Genomic DNA, 15,680 nt, shown 5'->3' with positions numbered 1-15,680 from the left:
CTATAATGGCGTTTCCCGCCAGCATTAAGGAGGTACACAAAAGGCTGAATACCGAGAGGTTACACAGCTGTTCATCACTGTTGTTGTAGGGATCGTGCTACCAGCACATAAACTTCATAATAGCTGTGCACATGATTAATGTTTGCTTTCAAAGCAGATCACCTTATTACTTTAACAACTACAGCTGATAATACCCCCTAAGAGTGCTTCTTTTCCAGACTATAATGGCGTTTCCCGCCAGCAATCAGGTGATACACAACAAGACGGAACACTGAGATGAAACACAGCTGATCATCATTGTTGATATAGTGTTCGTGCTACCAGCACACAAACTTCATAATAGCTGTGCACATGATTAATGTTTGCTTGCAAAGCAGAATCGCCCAATCATTTTAACAACTACAGCTGATAATACCCTCTAAGAGTGCTTCTTTTCCTGACTATAATGGCGTTTCCCGCCAACACTCATGCGCTATATAAAAGTCTGACTACTGAGATGAATCACAGCTGATCATTACTAATACAAGCCTATTACTCCTGCATGGAAATAAGAGGTCCTAACACAATTTAGGATTGTCTTTACATTTGATATCAGCCAGCATCCTTTGTAAACATTAGTTTAATTTTTTTTTTCTTTTTCTTCTTTTCACTGGTAGCCTTGATAATCACTTTGAACAAAACACACTGAGAGTTTGCTCTGCCTCCTTGCTAGTGTCGGGTTACCAGATCATAAACACCATAAAACTGTGCTCATGATCCATGTTTGCTAATAAGGAAGATTGTCATATGCTAACCCCCATATAATATAAGAAGTGGTCAAAAGAACATAATGCTCATCAGGCTTTGACTACAATGGTGTTTCCAGTCACAAGAAATATTGAGTTTTGGCACTCTAACAAACTCAATTGAAACAACATGAATAAATCTTTTACATCGATAGTGATATTTATCAAAGTATTCAGCCAATGAAGACAGAGATGAATATGATATTCACACGATGATAACTAAAGCAGTTCCAGACGTCTAAGTTTCATTCAGTCTCACACTATAACAGCAGCTGCTGCTAAAAGTCCCTAAAAAATGCTTCTATGCAGACCATAAAGGCAAATTTTTGCCAGTATTTCAGCGCAGTACAATTGACAACATATCATAATGGAATATAGTTGATCATTATTAGAGCGAGACTAATATCTCCACATGGACCAAGAAATACAATCTCTGAATGCTTGTTCAGGTATTATTTACCAATACTTTATATAATCATTATTTCTTACTGGCTGTCTAGACTTGCTTTGCTCTACTTTTAACAGATACTAATTGATTTTAAAATCATCATTCCTTCATCATACAGCAAGTTTTCAAGAAGTTTACCAATTGATGTTATAGAAATGTATAAAAAAAAATTGTATGTGTGTGTATATACATAGTATATAATTTATGCCTTCACTATTTGATCTTTATTCCTTCAAGTGAACAATGCTATAACATGCCTCATTATTTTCTTTCCTAGGTGTTGTATATTTTATTATAGGACTTGGTATTACACAAATAACTTGTATTTTCACATACTGTTTCATTATAAGGGAGTCAGTGAGATTTCGCTGTCCATCCTGGTATTCACAACCCATGTTTAAAACATACTATGTTTGTTGTTCCTACATGGTTATGTTATTTGTTAATGTACCTGACTTTAGTAATGTGACACTTTTAAAACTCTTCAGAATCCACAATGTAAGAGGTGGTTGTAAACTGTTCTCATATCTAATCTATTTGTCTGGAGCAGATTAATGATTAACATTATATCCCTTAATGTTAAGGGATTTAACAACCCAATCAAACGAAAAAAAATTTTAAACGCTATAAATAAATATGTACCCGATATAGTTTATTTTCAGGAAACACACTTATCCGATCAGGAATCTCTTAAACTTAAAACTACATGGTCAGTTATCCCATATTATTCAGCCGCTGATGGGAAAAAAAATGGAGTAGCCATATTAATAAGAAAAAAAAACAATATTAAGATCATTTCTACAGACAAAGATTCAATTGGAAGATGGATTAAAATCCGTATCACAGTAGATAATGACCCTTTGACTTTACTTAACATTTATGCTCCAAATACAGATTGCCCAGAATTCTTTCATAATCTAGCAAACCTTATCACAGAGGAAGGAGATACGCCACTTATCATTGGTGGAGACTTCAACACAATTTTAAATCCTGAATTAGATAGGAAATCAAGTTTCCCTTTTAAAAAAACTAAAGCATGGTTTGTTCTGAATGATTTAATTCACCACCTCAAATTATGTGATGTCTGGAGAATTTTACATAATAATGAGAAAGACTATACTTTTCACTCTTTACCACACAATTCCTACTCCCGAATAGACTACTTCTTAGTTTCTGAATCAATATTAAGTAAAGTAATTGATACACACATTGATAATATCAAATTATCAGACCATGCACACATATCCATACAACTATCTGATCTATCAATCAAAGCACAGACAAAATCTTGGAGATTTAATGCTAGTGTATTATCACACCCTGAATTTAAAGAAGAGATTATGAATGACATAATAGAATACTTCAAGTTCAATACACTTAAAGAAACAAACTGGATAACAAGATGGGATGCTTTTAAAGCTTTTATCCGAGGCTCAATCATACGTTTTACAGCCAAAAAAAAAAAACAGCAAATGTTTGAAATCACAGAACTAGAAAAATCAATAACCCACCTTGAAAATCTACACCAACAATCCCCATCTAATATGGACATTTTAAGCAAACTACGGAAAGATAGATACAAATACAACATATTATTAGCCAACACTGCAAATAAAGAGATATTTATGAAATCAGCACAATTTTACGCCAGCAATAATAAATCTGGACATCTACTTGCCAGCTACCTAAAAACTAGAGCCGAAAAAAATGATATCTCTCATATTAAAGATTCTAATGATGTCAGTATAACAGATAACCAACAAATATTATCAGCCTTCCAAAAATTCTACGATGAATTATATAAATCAGAATCTAATACAGATCAAATTGATACATCCTTTTTTGATAACATAAATCATAACACCATCGACTACGATGACAATTTATTATTCTCATCACCCATAACTGACCAGGAGATAAAATCTGCTATAAAGTCCATGGCAAAAAAAAAAGCCCCCGGTCCAGATGGATTTACTTTAGAATTTTATCTTACTTTTCAAGAAATACTTACCCCTTTATTAAGTTCCTTCTTTAATTATTTAATCTCCTCAGGGGAAGTTTCTGGTTCCTTTACCGAAGCTACAACTATAGTGCTCCCAAAACCTGGTAAGGATCCCCAAAGAATACAAAACTACCGCCCTTTATCTCTTATAAATATTGATGCCAAAATTTATGCTAAAATCATAGCAGAAAGACTACAAACTATATTACCAAAAATCATAAATACTAATCAGACTGGCTTTATGCATGGAAGACATTCTTATGACAATACCAGATTATTTACTAACATACTTATACAAACACAAAAATCAAACACTCCATATGTGGCCATAGGTCTTGACGCTGAAAAGGCTTTCGACCGCGTAGAATGGCTATATATGTTTCAAACCTTAAAGTGGTTTGGTTTCACACAAAACGCAATTAATTTGATAAAAGTATTATATACCTGTCCATCTAACAAATTGTTTATTAATGGTCAATATTCCCCTCCTTTTTGGCCGACAAGAGGTACAAGACAAGGATGCCCTCTTTCCCCATTACTATTTAATATTGCTCTAGAACCTTTACTTTTAACTATCTTACAGTCTGATCATATTAAAGGTGTAGAATTGGAAAATATTACAGCCAAACTTTCTGCATATGCTGACGATGTATTAATATATACTACTCCTTCATCCATCCCTCACATCCTAGATGTAATTAACAAATACTCACGAATATCTGGATACAAACTAAACCCCACTAAAACAGAAATGTTACCATTAAACACGGCCTCTAGATCATACCAATTCACAATGTCCCATTTTAAATGGTCGCCCACGTGCCTGAAATATCTGGGTGTATTATTTGGATCCAATATTAATGAAACTATCAACCTCAACTCTACATACCTTTTGAATTGTGTGAAGGATATGACTAATAAATGGTCTCCACTTAAACTTTCTTGGTGGGGTAGATTAGACACCATAAAGATGATGATAGCACCGAAAGTGAATTATATTTTAAGTATGTTACCGGTTATGTTACATGCCAGTACTTATAAAAATATGGAAAAAATATTGTCAACGTTTGTGTGGTCTAATAAACCTCCTCGTATTGCACTGAAATATCTTAAACTCCCCAAACACAATGGTGGTGTTAATTTTCCTAATTTTTTGGACTACCATAAGGCTTTCTTACTAAGACAAAGTTCTTTATGGATAACCTCAAATGAAGAACATACTGACCCACTTTGGATAAAATGGGAAGCAAAGATCTTTAAAGCAACCCCTACACCTCTCTTACCATGGTCTTCAGTACACAATTCGGATTATAATCCCATCATATTCGCTTCTCAATCATCTTTCAACACATTGGACTCATGTGTTAAAATCTCTATCCATTCGACCACTAAGATACAACTTTGGAATAATCCAAAACTAAAAATTAATGGAATATGTTTTGCTTGGCCTAAATGGATTGAAGCAAAAATATGGTTTCTACATCAACTATTGGATAATCACAAGTGGCTACCTTTTTCTACACTACAGGCAAAGTATAATTTACCTAACCACTGCTACTTTCAATGGCTACAACTAAAACACTGCATTTCTGCAAACTTCGATATTAACTCATTAAAGGACGAAACTCCAAGTTGTCTAACATTATGTCATCAATTGTCTAATGGGAAGAAAACGGCATCTAAATGGTACAAAATCTTCCAAGAACACTCTTCTCACTCTCCTTCAGCCTTACAAAACATTTGGAACAAAGAACTCAATTCTCAAATAACTGCAGAACAATGGGAAAAAATCTGGACATTACTATATAAATCCTCAAAATCATCTGCTCTTACCCAATCATCATTCTACATCTTGCATAGAGCTATGTGGACACCTTACAAACTTTCCAAAATATCTAAAGAAGTCTCAAATAGATGCTGGTCTTGTAACAACCATGTAGGTACTTTAGACCACTTAATTTACAATTGTCCTATACTGGATGAGTATTGGTCTCGTATAGAGGACACTATTTCCCATATTCTAGATTTTAAGATCCCTCTAACATACAAAATCATAATCACGGGAGAATTTGGTTTAGACACGGTAATACAACCACACATAGCCAAATTATTACGTATATTGATTCAAGTTGCTTTAAAACTGATATGTCAAAATTGGAAGGACTTTACGAAGTTATCTTATGATATGTGGTGGAATACAGTATGTCTTTACGCTAAATATGAAAAAGCTGCTGCAGAGAAATGCGGCTCCCTTTTAGCATTCAATAAAACCTGGTCTCCTATACTCGATTACTCATCCAGTTAATATTAATTATTATAATCTATGCAAATATAAATGGGTACTAATTACATATATATGTATAGTTTCTTGTCTTCACCTCTAACATTTAGTAATATGCTTATTCCTATAGATATACAATACCTGTAATGAAACAGAATCAGGGATCCTAGAGTTGATGTAAAAAATGTCTATAATTCTTCTACAAGTCAGTGTACATAATCAAACTTGTTAAACTATTATTAAGTCTCTGGTACTTAATTTCCTTTCTTTTTGTTATTTAAAAATTAATAAAAATGATTGAACAAAAAAAAAAAAAAAAAAAGATTGACAGCAAAGAATACAATCTCATGTCAAAATGGGCAACCTCATGTTCAAAACACCAAGTATGCACTTAACTTGTGAAATGGTCCTAAAATAATGGCTACAGGTCTCAGACTGTGTTGGCCATAACTGGAAGACACCTTGGCACGTTTCCAGAATCACATGCACATTCTACAGAAGACTCTTACACTGGAACACTCATTTTCAGATGGCATTACCTGGAATTTGCACAGCGCACATTTATTGATGCTATTTTGAATCATCTCTTTGTTAACTTGCAAGATGAACATGAACACCTAACTCTTGACTCATTCTGGTGCCTGCTGCGGCATACTTACAACCTACCTTTCATAATCTTTCGACTGTAGCAATTCCATTAGTTCTTTAGGATCCAAGAAGCTCCTTGACTGATTCATTCCAGATTGACCACCTTTAAACTTATCTAAAGAGAAAAATGTGAATTCTTCATAAATGAGAAAGGTCACTGAAACAATTTGCTTACTATGCAATCTTGAGAACTTTAAAAACATTATTCAACCTTGTGGTGCTGTTTTTCTCCAATACCCACAATGGCAGTTGCCTCCTCTTCCTCACTCAAAAGGAGTCAGCATTTTCTACATTTCAATGTATGCAGAGGCTGCTTATTTTTAGAAAAGTAGCACACTGATTTATGTTACTGTATATCCCTTAAACAGATTTATTCCATCCCACCACCAATGCATAAACTAAAATACTAGGCTCCTGACCAATTAAATTGTGTGACCCAGTGATCCCTAGATTGTCAGTGTCATGTAACTAGGTAGTGCAGCTGAAAATTTGGGAAGACTGCAGTCGCACTGTCTGGTTACTGAGTTGCAATCCCTACCAATGAAAAATTTGATGATCAAAACTCATCACTCCCTGAGAAAGCTCCGGTGAAATAAGGTTCCCTATTGGGGTTTTTAATACATAATTTGAATTTTATATAGAAAATTCAAGGGATCTCTAAATTATATGCCAATTATTGCTTTGGAATATTGTCAACATGGTTGGAATGGCATACTAAGATAAGTGGTCATCTTTTTTTTTCCCCATTTACTTGGAATCTGTTATCGACATCATAATAGTGTGCTATGATAGAGAATCAGGTATCCTTGTGTTGTATCTTGAGTGGTTATATGGATTTTTCTGAGCACACTTTTCACATATTTTTTGCATATGTTTCATTTTTATATTTTCTTTGTACTATCCAACTAGTGACAGGGTAGTCCAAGAGTACAGTTGCCCTAAGTATCTGGATAGTTACCTGACTGCCAGTTTGAATATCAGTCGGCACCCGATTACTTCTGGCAAACATACATAACATGGATATTCAATACAGGTGTATGGATTAGGCCCGACATTGAATACTGGTGTTTGATTCTGATTCAGCCCACAATGGCCAGTGTGTAAAAATTGCTGACTGCAGTAAGGCTGAATATTGGACCCACTAAATGGGATACAGGACTACTCTACAACTTATTTGCTCTCAAGGGGAATGGAGTAAAGAGCACTCCCACTCTGTGTGTGTTGTGTGTGGTGGGGGCTTCTATCTGGTTTTGTAGGCCAGGGATAGTCAGCTGTCTATGCTCTGGTAGTCCTGGACACTAGCCTGGTACATGGCAATCCAGGAGACGATGGCCAATGTGACACCATTAGCTGATGGGAACATACTTGAGAGCCCTTCTAGCCCTCAACTGGGTCAGGACAGAGTTTTCCCCCTGTAAAACATAATTCAGAGGAAAGTATGCGAGACTCCTATTTCAAGTGGTCTTTTCTTCTTGGAACCTACACTTCATCCTGATTATGTAATTTTTTGTATTTTTATTGCTATATTTTAATTGTAAAATGTTATGTAAATTCCTTCCAATTGGGAAGTTTCTTATTCTGTTCTCCGCTTTGTACTTTAGGGCTTAAAAGTGAATTATAAGTCTCCATATAGAAAAGAATAGTCAGTCAGTCCTGGTGGCTCTGATTTCCCTTCCTCTCAGGTCTAGTAGGGTACCCTCTCCCTAAGTTTGCCTATGGAAGGTGGTATACCTTTTCTGCCTGCATGAATTTAGGCTCATCATTTCCGACTGTAGGAGAGTCAGACGAGGATGGGAAGAGACATGCCCAAGCTGTGCATAAGTCTCCGTTGTAGGTTCCCAGATCCTTCCATGTTCTGATAAACTCCTTTGCCTTTTGGGACCCATCCCTAGCCAATCTCTAAGGAACTGATCTCTAGGTCACTGGGCAACTGCCTCAGGCCACAACAGTAAGAGGTTACAGGTACCAGAGTGTAGATGAACCTCTTGGTGAGGGTGCAGGAGTTCTTATAGGCAGAGTCATAATCTCTTTCTAGAGAATAATGGCAGGACCAAGGTCTTATCTCCATTGCACTCCAAATTTTAGTACTTATGTTTGCGTGTTCAGGCCATGAATGTCTCCGCTCTGAATGCAAGAGTCCCGAGAGCTGTCTTGGCTTTTTCTTGCTACTTCCCACTAGTCTGGGTTGGTCTGATATGGCTAATAAGGTGAAATTTAAACAACAGATCACTCCAGAGTCTTCTGGGTTACTGACAAAGGAGAGATGCTTTTGGCTGCATTAGGTTTGGTTTTTAATGATGCTGTGAAAGCATAAACAAAAGAACATATATATATATTTTTTTTACATCCTGGATTTTTAGCTTTGATACAGATATACTGAAAAGCAGAAGGCATTACCAGCCCCCTATAAGGGAAACGGGGTGAGCTTTGAGCGTTTTTCTCTGTCTCCGTCTGCGGGCAGGGAGACATAACCTACTTGTCTGGTCTGAACTGGTTGTGTGCGATCAAGGAAAAGAACTTAACAGCTACATTTAAAATTTACTTTGGTTAATGTCCACAGCAAGTCAGTGTCGAGAGAGAGAGAGAGAGAGACAGACTAGGATTAAGAGCGTGAAAACGTGTGTGTGGGGGGGCAGGGGACACAGAGAGAAACTGGAGCACAGAAGTGCGATTATCATAGAGATTAATGTGGACAGGTTACAAAAGTGTGTGTGTGGGGGGGGGGGGGGGGGGGGGGGGGAGACCCTGCACCAAATTGAATTTAAGGGTCTAATTTATTAATCTGCTTCACAGACACAGAATCAAAGAACAGCCTTAGTAAATCAGGGTCTAAAGGAGCTGCAGCAGACCTGGGAAAGAGATCCCCTCAGCTCTTCACCCTAGTCATTAGCTCCTAACGTTATGGGCTGGCTCCTAGATCCAAGGAAAATTTGTCAAGGCTTAATTTATACCCTTTGACTGTCATGCTAAAACCACTATAAAGAAACAACCGGAGTACTAAAATTACAAGGTTGTGTAGGAACTTCTCTTATACATTATAATTTTGGGTGACACTTCCTTTATGTATCCACTTATTGAATCCATATAATTATATTGTTTGTTCTATGTTGCTGCCAGGAATAGAAACCACTACAGTATTTAAAGGAAAACATAGTGCAAAAATTTTTTTTAAGTGAAAGTGGAAACTTCTCTGAGATGCAACTCACCCATACAGGGATATCCACTACAGAGGTGGATTACCACCCTAAATGGTGGACAAGTTTCTCGATCATTGAAAATTCACACTGATCTTAATTTTTTAAACACACCCAGTGCCTCTCAATACGTTTTCCATCCAAAAGGAGTGGAGGAGTGGCCTAGTGGTTAGGGTGGTGGACTTTGGTCCTGGGGAACTGAGGAAATGAGTCCAATTCCCACTTCAGGCACAGGCAGCTCCTTGTGACTCTGGGCAAGTCACTTAACCCTCCATTGCCCCATGTAAGCCGTATTGAGCCTGCCATGAATGGGAAAGCGCAGGATACAAATGTAACAACAACAACAACAAAAAAAGTGCAACACAAACAAACAATTGCAGCAATGTAAATCAATAACAGTGCCTACAAAGTTCAAAATATATGTTCTATAACTCTCTGTAATGACTTCAAAATGGAAGACTGAGTTATAAAGCTGCTGACTACTTAATTACATGATAAAGTGAAAGCTACATACCTGTAGAAGGTATTTTCCGATGGACAGCAGGCTGATTGTTCTCACTACTGGGTGACGTCCATGGCAGCCCCTTCAATTGGAGATCTTCACTAGCAAAGATGTTTGCTAGCCCTTGCGTGTGCTTGCACACTGCGCATGCGCGACCGTCTTCCTGCCCGAACGCGCTCGTGTTCGTCAGTCCAGTATAGAGCAAAGACAAAGACAAGGGAAGACACAACTCCAAAGGGGAGGCGGGCAGGTAGGTGAGAACAATCAGCCTGCTGTCCTCGGAGAATACTTTCTACAGGTATGTAGCTTTCGCTTTCTCCGAGGACAAGCAGGCTGCTTGTTCTCACTACCTAAGTTCTGAATATTGTTTTAACCGCCTATATGTTAGCCAGTTCTGCATAAACTGGATATTCAATGCCAAAGTGTGGACATGGCCCAGCACTGAATATCCAGGAATAATACTGGTGGCCACCAGCTGAATATTGACCCCTTAGGACTAGATTCTATATAATCACGCCTACAAATTTGGCACCAAAATTAAATTCTATAAATTACACCTTATTTTAGGCGTACTTTATAGAATAAGCCTAAATTTCCACGTGGTTTATAGAATATGCAGAGTGCCGCTCCACGCGATTAAATTTAGTCACGGTCAATTAAGCCAAGTAAAATCTGGTGGAAATTCCAACACCTAAATTAGGCACGGAGCGGGTGTATTCTATAAGCACGCGCATAGATTTTAGAAATGCCCACGACCGACCCATTCCACACCCATGACCACGCCCCTTTTCAACTATGTGACTTAAAATTTACACACAGTATGTTATAGAATATGCTTAGACAGTTCAGGAAATCTAGACTACCCCAACTTGACATTTCGTCCTTTAGATTGTAAGCTCTTCTGAGCAGGGACCTTCCTTAGCTGTTAATTTGTACAGCTATGCGTAACCCTAGTAGCGCTCTAGAAATGTTAAGTAGTAGTAGTAGTATCGCTAGCCCCCAGGCTCACTCAAAACAACAAACATGGTCAACTGGGCCTCGCAACGGCGAGGACATAACTGAGATTGACCTAAACTTAACCAACTAACTGAGAGTGCAGCCTGGATCAGAATAAAAATGGGCCTGGTGGGGGTGGGGGGGTGGGGGGGGGTGGGGGTGGAGTTGGATTCTAAACCTCGAACAGATTCTGTAGCACCGACTGCCCAAACCGACTGTCACGTCGGGTATCCTGCTGTAGGCAGTAATGCGATGTGAATGTGTGGATAGATGACCACGTCGCAGCCTTGCAAATCTCTTCGATAGTGGCTGACTTCAAGTGGGCCACTGACGCTGCCATGGCTTTAACACTATATGCCTTGACATGACCCTCAAGAGACAGCCCAGCTTGGGCGTAAGCGAAGGAGATGCAATCTGCTAGCCAATTTGAGATGGTGCATTTTCCGACAGCCACTCCCCTTCTGTTGGGATCAAAAGAAACAAACATTTGGGCGGACTGTCTGGGGGGCTGTGTCCGCTCCAGATAGAAGGCCAATGCTTGCTTGCAGTCCAATGTGTGCAGCTGACGTTCAGCAGGGCGGGTATGCGGACGGGGAAAGAATGTTGGCAAGACAATTGACTGGTTCAGATGGAACTCCGACACCACCTTCGGCAAGAACTTAGGGTGAGTGCGGAGGACTACTCTGTTATGATGACATTTGGTATAAGGAGCATGAGCTACCAGGGCTTGAAGCTCACTGACTCTATGAGCTGAAGTGACTGCCACCAAGAAAATGACCTTCCAGGTCAAGTACTTCAGATGGCAGGAATCCAGTGGCTCAAAAGGAGGTTTCATCAGCTGGGTGAGAACGACATTGAGATCCCATGACACTGTAGGAGGTTTGATGGGGGGCTTTGAGAAAAGCAAACCTCTCATGAAGCGAACCACTAAAGGCTGTCCAGAAATCGGCTTACCTTCCACACGGTAATGGTATGCACTAATAGCACTAAGATGAACCCTTACAGAGTTGGTTTTAAGACCAGACTCCGACAAGTGCAGAAGGTATTCGCGCAGGGTCTGTGTATGACACGAGCGGGGATCTAAGGCCTTGCTGTCACACCAGACGGCAAACCTCCGCCATAGAAAGAAGTAACTCTTTTTAGTGGAATCTTTCCTGGAAGCCAGCAAGACTCGGGAGACACCCTCGGAGAGACCCAAGGAGGCGAAGTCTACGCTCTCAACATCCAGGCCGTGAGAGCCAGGGACCGGAGGTTGGGATGCAGAAGCGCCCCCTCGTTCTACCTAATGAGGGTCGGAAAACACTCCAATCTCCACGGTTCTTCGGAGGACAACTCCAGAAGAAGAGGGAACCAGATCTGATGCGGCCAAAAGGGTGCAATCAGGATTATGGTGCCTCGATCTTGCTTGAGTTTCAACAAAGTCTTCCCCACCAAAGGTATGGGAGGATAAGCGTACAGGAGGCCCTCTCCCCATTGCAGGAGAAAAGCATCCGACGCTAGTCTGCCGTGGACCTGAAGTCTGGAACAGAACTGAGGGACCTTGTGATTGAGCTGAGTGGCAAAAAGACCCACCAAGGGGGTGCCCCACTCTTGGAAGATCTTGCGTATCACTCTGGAATTGAGCGACCACTTGTGAGGTTGCATGATCCTGATCAACCTGTTGGCCAGACTGTTGTTTACGCCTGCCAGATATGTGGCCTGGAGAAACATGCCATACTGGCGAGCCCAAAGCCACATTCTGACGGCCTCCTGACACAGAGGGCGAGATCCGGTGCCCCCCTGCTTGTTGATGTAATACATGGCAACCTGATTTGTGTCTGAATTTGAATAATTTGTTGGGACAGCCGATCCTTGAAAGCCCATAGACCGTTCCAGACCGCTCTCAACTCCAGGAGATTGATCTGTAGACCTCGTTCCTGGAAGGACCAACTCCCTTGGGTGTGAAGCCCATCGACATGAGCTCCCCTCCACCCCAGGAGAGATGCATCCGTGGTCAGCACTTTTTGCGGCTGAGGAATTTGAAAGGGACGTCCCAAAATCAGATTGGACCGAATTGTCCACCAATGCAGGGATTGAAGAAAGTCCGTGGACAGCCGGACTACATCCTCTAGATCCCCAGCAGCCTGATACCATTGGGAAGCTAGGGTCCATTGAGCTGATCTCATGTGAAGGCAAGCCATGGGAGTCACATGCACTGTGGAGAGACCATGTGGTCGAACAATCTCAACATCTGCCGAGCTGTGATCTGCTGAGACGCTCGTACCCAGGAAACAAGGGACAGAAGATTGTCGGCCCTCGCTTCCGGGAGGTAGGCACGAGCTGTCTGAGAATCCAGCAGAGCCCCTATGAATTCGAGTTTCTGAACTGGAAGAAGGTGGGACTTTGGATAATTTATCACAAACCCTAGCAGCTCCAGAAGTCGAATAGTCATCTGCATGGACTGTAGAGCTCCTGCCTCTGAGGTGTTCTTCACCAGCCAATCGACGAGATAAGGGAACACGTGCACTCCCAGTCTGCGTAGAGACGCCGCTACGACAGCCAGGCATTTTGTGAACACCCTGAGCGCGGAGGCGAGACCAAAGAGTAGCACACAGTACTGAAAATGCCGTGTTCCCAGGCGGAATCGAAGATACTGTCTGTGAGCTGGCAGTATCGGGATGTGAGTGTAAGCATCCTTCAAGTCCAGTGAGCATAGCCAATCGTTTGCCTGAATCATGGGAAGAAGGGTGCCCACGGAAAGCATCCTGAACTTTTCTCGGACCAGATATTTGTTCAGGGCCCTTAGGTCTAGGATGGGACGCATCCCCCCTGTTTTCTTTTCCACAAGGAAGTACCTGGAATAGAATCCCAGCCCTTCTTGCCCTGGTGGCACGAACTCGACCGCATTGGTGCTGAGAAGGGCGGAGATTTAATAAAATATAGAGAGTAGGGGCTGGAGCAAAATCTTCAGCATACCTTAGGTACGATACCTCACTAAGAAGAACTTCCTTGTAAAGACCCATCAGAAGAGACAATGGACATTTTACCTGTTGAAGGTGCATCTCTAAGGAGGCCCCACCTTATGAACAGAGGAGACTGCTTGCCTACTGATCTAAATTAAACATATTTCTGACCTCGGTCTTTTCATATCCTTCATGTTAAAGCTTATTTTGCTTTCCTTTGTTTAATTCCAAATTGCTTACAGTTTCTGCTGTGAACTCTTCCCATGGTAAGAGCTGGGGCAATTGGGTGTTGCAGTCATTAGAAAACTTTGGCACTGTTGTTACTCTACTTAGTAAAGGTGACAATTGGATTAGATGGCTTTACTGTGTATATAAAGGGTGGTACTCAACCCACTACAGAAAAACATTGAGTAGTTCTTCTCCCAGACTTGGGATCCTTAAAATTCTCACACCCCTCCTCCCAAGCCCTTGAGCCACTGCTGAAACAAATGAGCAGAGCTTAACTAGAGGAAGACTGACATAAAAAGGAGAGCTAGAAAGAGGGGAAGAACAAAGCTTCCGTCCAATTCACTCGTTTGGCCATTGTAAACCTGGCCTGTTTCCCAGTATATCACTCTGCCATTGAATAAGGTCAGATGCAGAGCGTTTCGCCAGTGGGCCTGATGGGTTTTCATGAGAAAGTGAATGCACTGCAAATTAGCCAAAGTTGTAAGCAGGCTTTTTTTTTTTTTTTTAACGTTTTTTTACTGTCACTTCAGAGTTGACAGTCCAAAGGCAGGACAAGGATTAATAAAGCAAAAGAACGTTTTCCACTATTGAAGCAAGGTTAGGAAGCTACTTCTTAAAGTACCTGCTTGTGCTGGAAGCTGAAGGATTGAGCTCCCGGTGGGGAATTTGGAGGCTTTGAAACCAAATTGAGGTAGTATTCTAGCCGGACTATTTGGAGGACCCACTGGTCAGAGGTTATGAGAGGCCACCTTTGGTGAAAAAATCTTAACCTCCCCCCGACCGGTAGATTGTCCGGCACGGACACTTTGATTTCGGCTATGCTCTGCTGGAGCCAGTCAAAAGCCCGTCCCTTGCTTTTGCTGGGGAGCCGCAGGGGCCTGCTGAGTCGCACGCTGTTGACGAGAACGAACGCGCTGGGGTTTTGCCTGAGCAGCAGGCTGGCGAGAGGGAGGTTTGTACCTACGCTTACTCGAGTAGGGGAGCAGTCCTCCTTCCCCCATAAAAACGTCTACCAGTTGAGGTAGATGCTGCAGGAGCCCGGCAGGAGAATTTGTCGAAAGCGGTGTCCCGCTGGTGGAGCTGCTCTATCACCTGTTCGACCTCTTCTACAAAAATATTATCCCCCCCGGCAAGGAGAATTCGCAATCCGCTGCTGAATCCTATTCTCCAGGTTGGAGGCACGCAGCCATGAGAGTCTGCGATTCACCACACCTTGAGCAGTGGCCCTGGACGCGACATCAAAAGTATCATAAACACCCCTGGCCAGGAATTTACGACACGCCTTCAGCTGCCTGACCACCTGCTGAAAAGGCTTGGCTTGCTCAGAAGGGAGCTTATCCACCAAGTCCGCCAACTGCCGCACATTGTTCCGCATATGAATGCTCGTGTAGAGCTGGTAAGATTGGATTTTGGCGATGAGCACTGAGGAATGGTAGGCCTTCCTCCCAAAAGAATCCAAGGTTTTAGAGTCTCTGCCCGGGGGCGCCGATGCATACTCCCTAGAACTCTTGACCTTCTCTTAAGGGCCAGATCCACAACCCCAGAGTCGTGAGGCAACTGAGTCCGCATCAACTCTGGGTCTCCATGGATCCGATACTGGGATTCTATCTTCTTGGGAATGTGGGGATTAGTTAGGGTCTTCACCCAGTTCTCC

At 41.3% G+C, this 15,680-nt stretch overlaps 1 protein-coding gene across 1 annotated transcript in view; it reads right to left on the bottom strand.

The window, feature by feature from the left end:
• The window catches only part of HELLS (helicase, lymphoid specific), a 351,006-nt gene that overhangs the window by 40,555 nt on the left and 294,771 nt on the right, over positions 1-15,680 (bottom strand). Inside the window, exon 20 of the mRNA XM_030203455.1 lies at positions 6,183-6,279. Coding sequence (XP_030059315.1) covers positions 6,183-6,279 — 97 coding nt within the window. The remainder of the gene's footprint in view (positions 1-6,182; positions 6,280-15,680) is intronic.

Source organism: Microcaecilia unicolor, chromosome 5 (genome assembly GCF_901765095.1).
Source record: "Microcaecilia unicolor chromosome 5, aMicUni1.1, whole genome shotgun sequence".
Taxonomy (NCBI): domain Eukaryota; kingdom Metazoa; phylum Chordata; class Amphibia; order Gymnophiona; family Siphonopidae; genus Microcaecilia; species Microcaecilia unicolor.
This window is presented reverse-complemented; position numbering and strand designations above follow the sequence as displayed.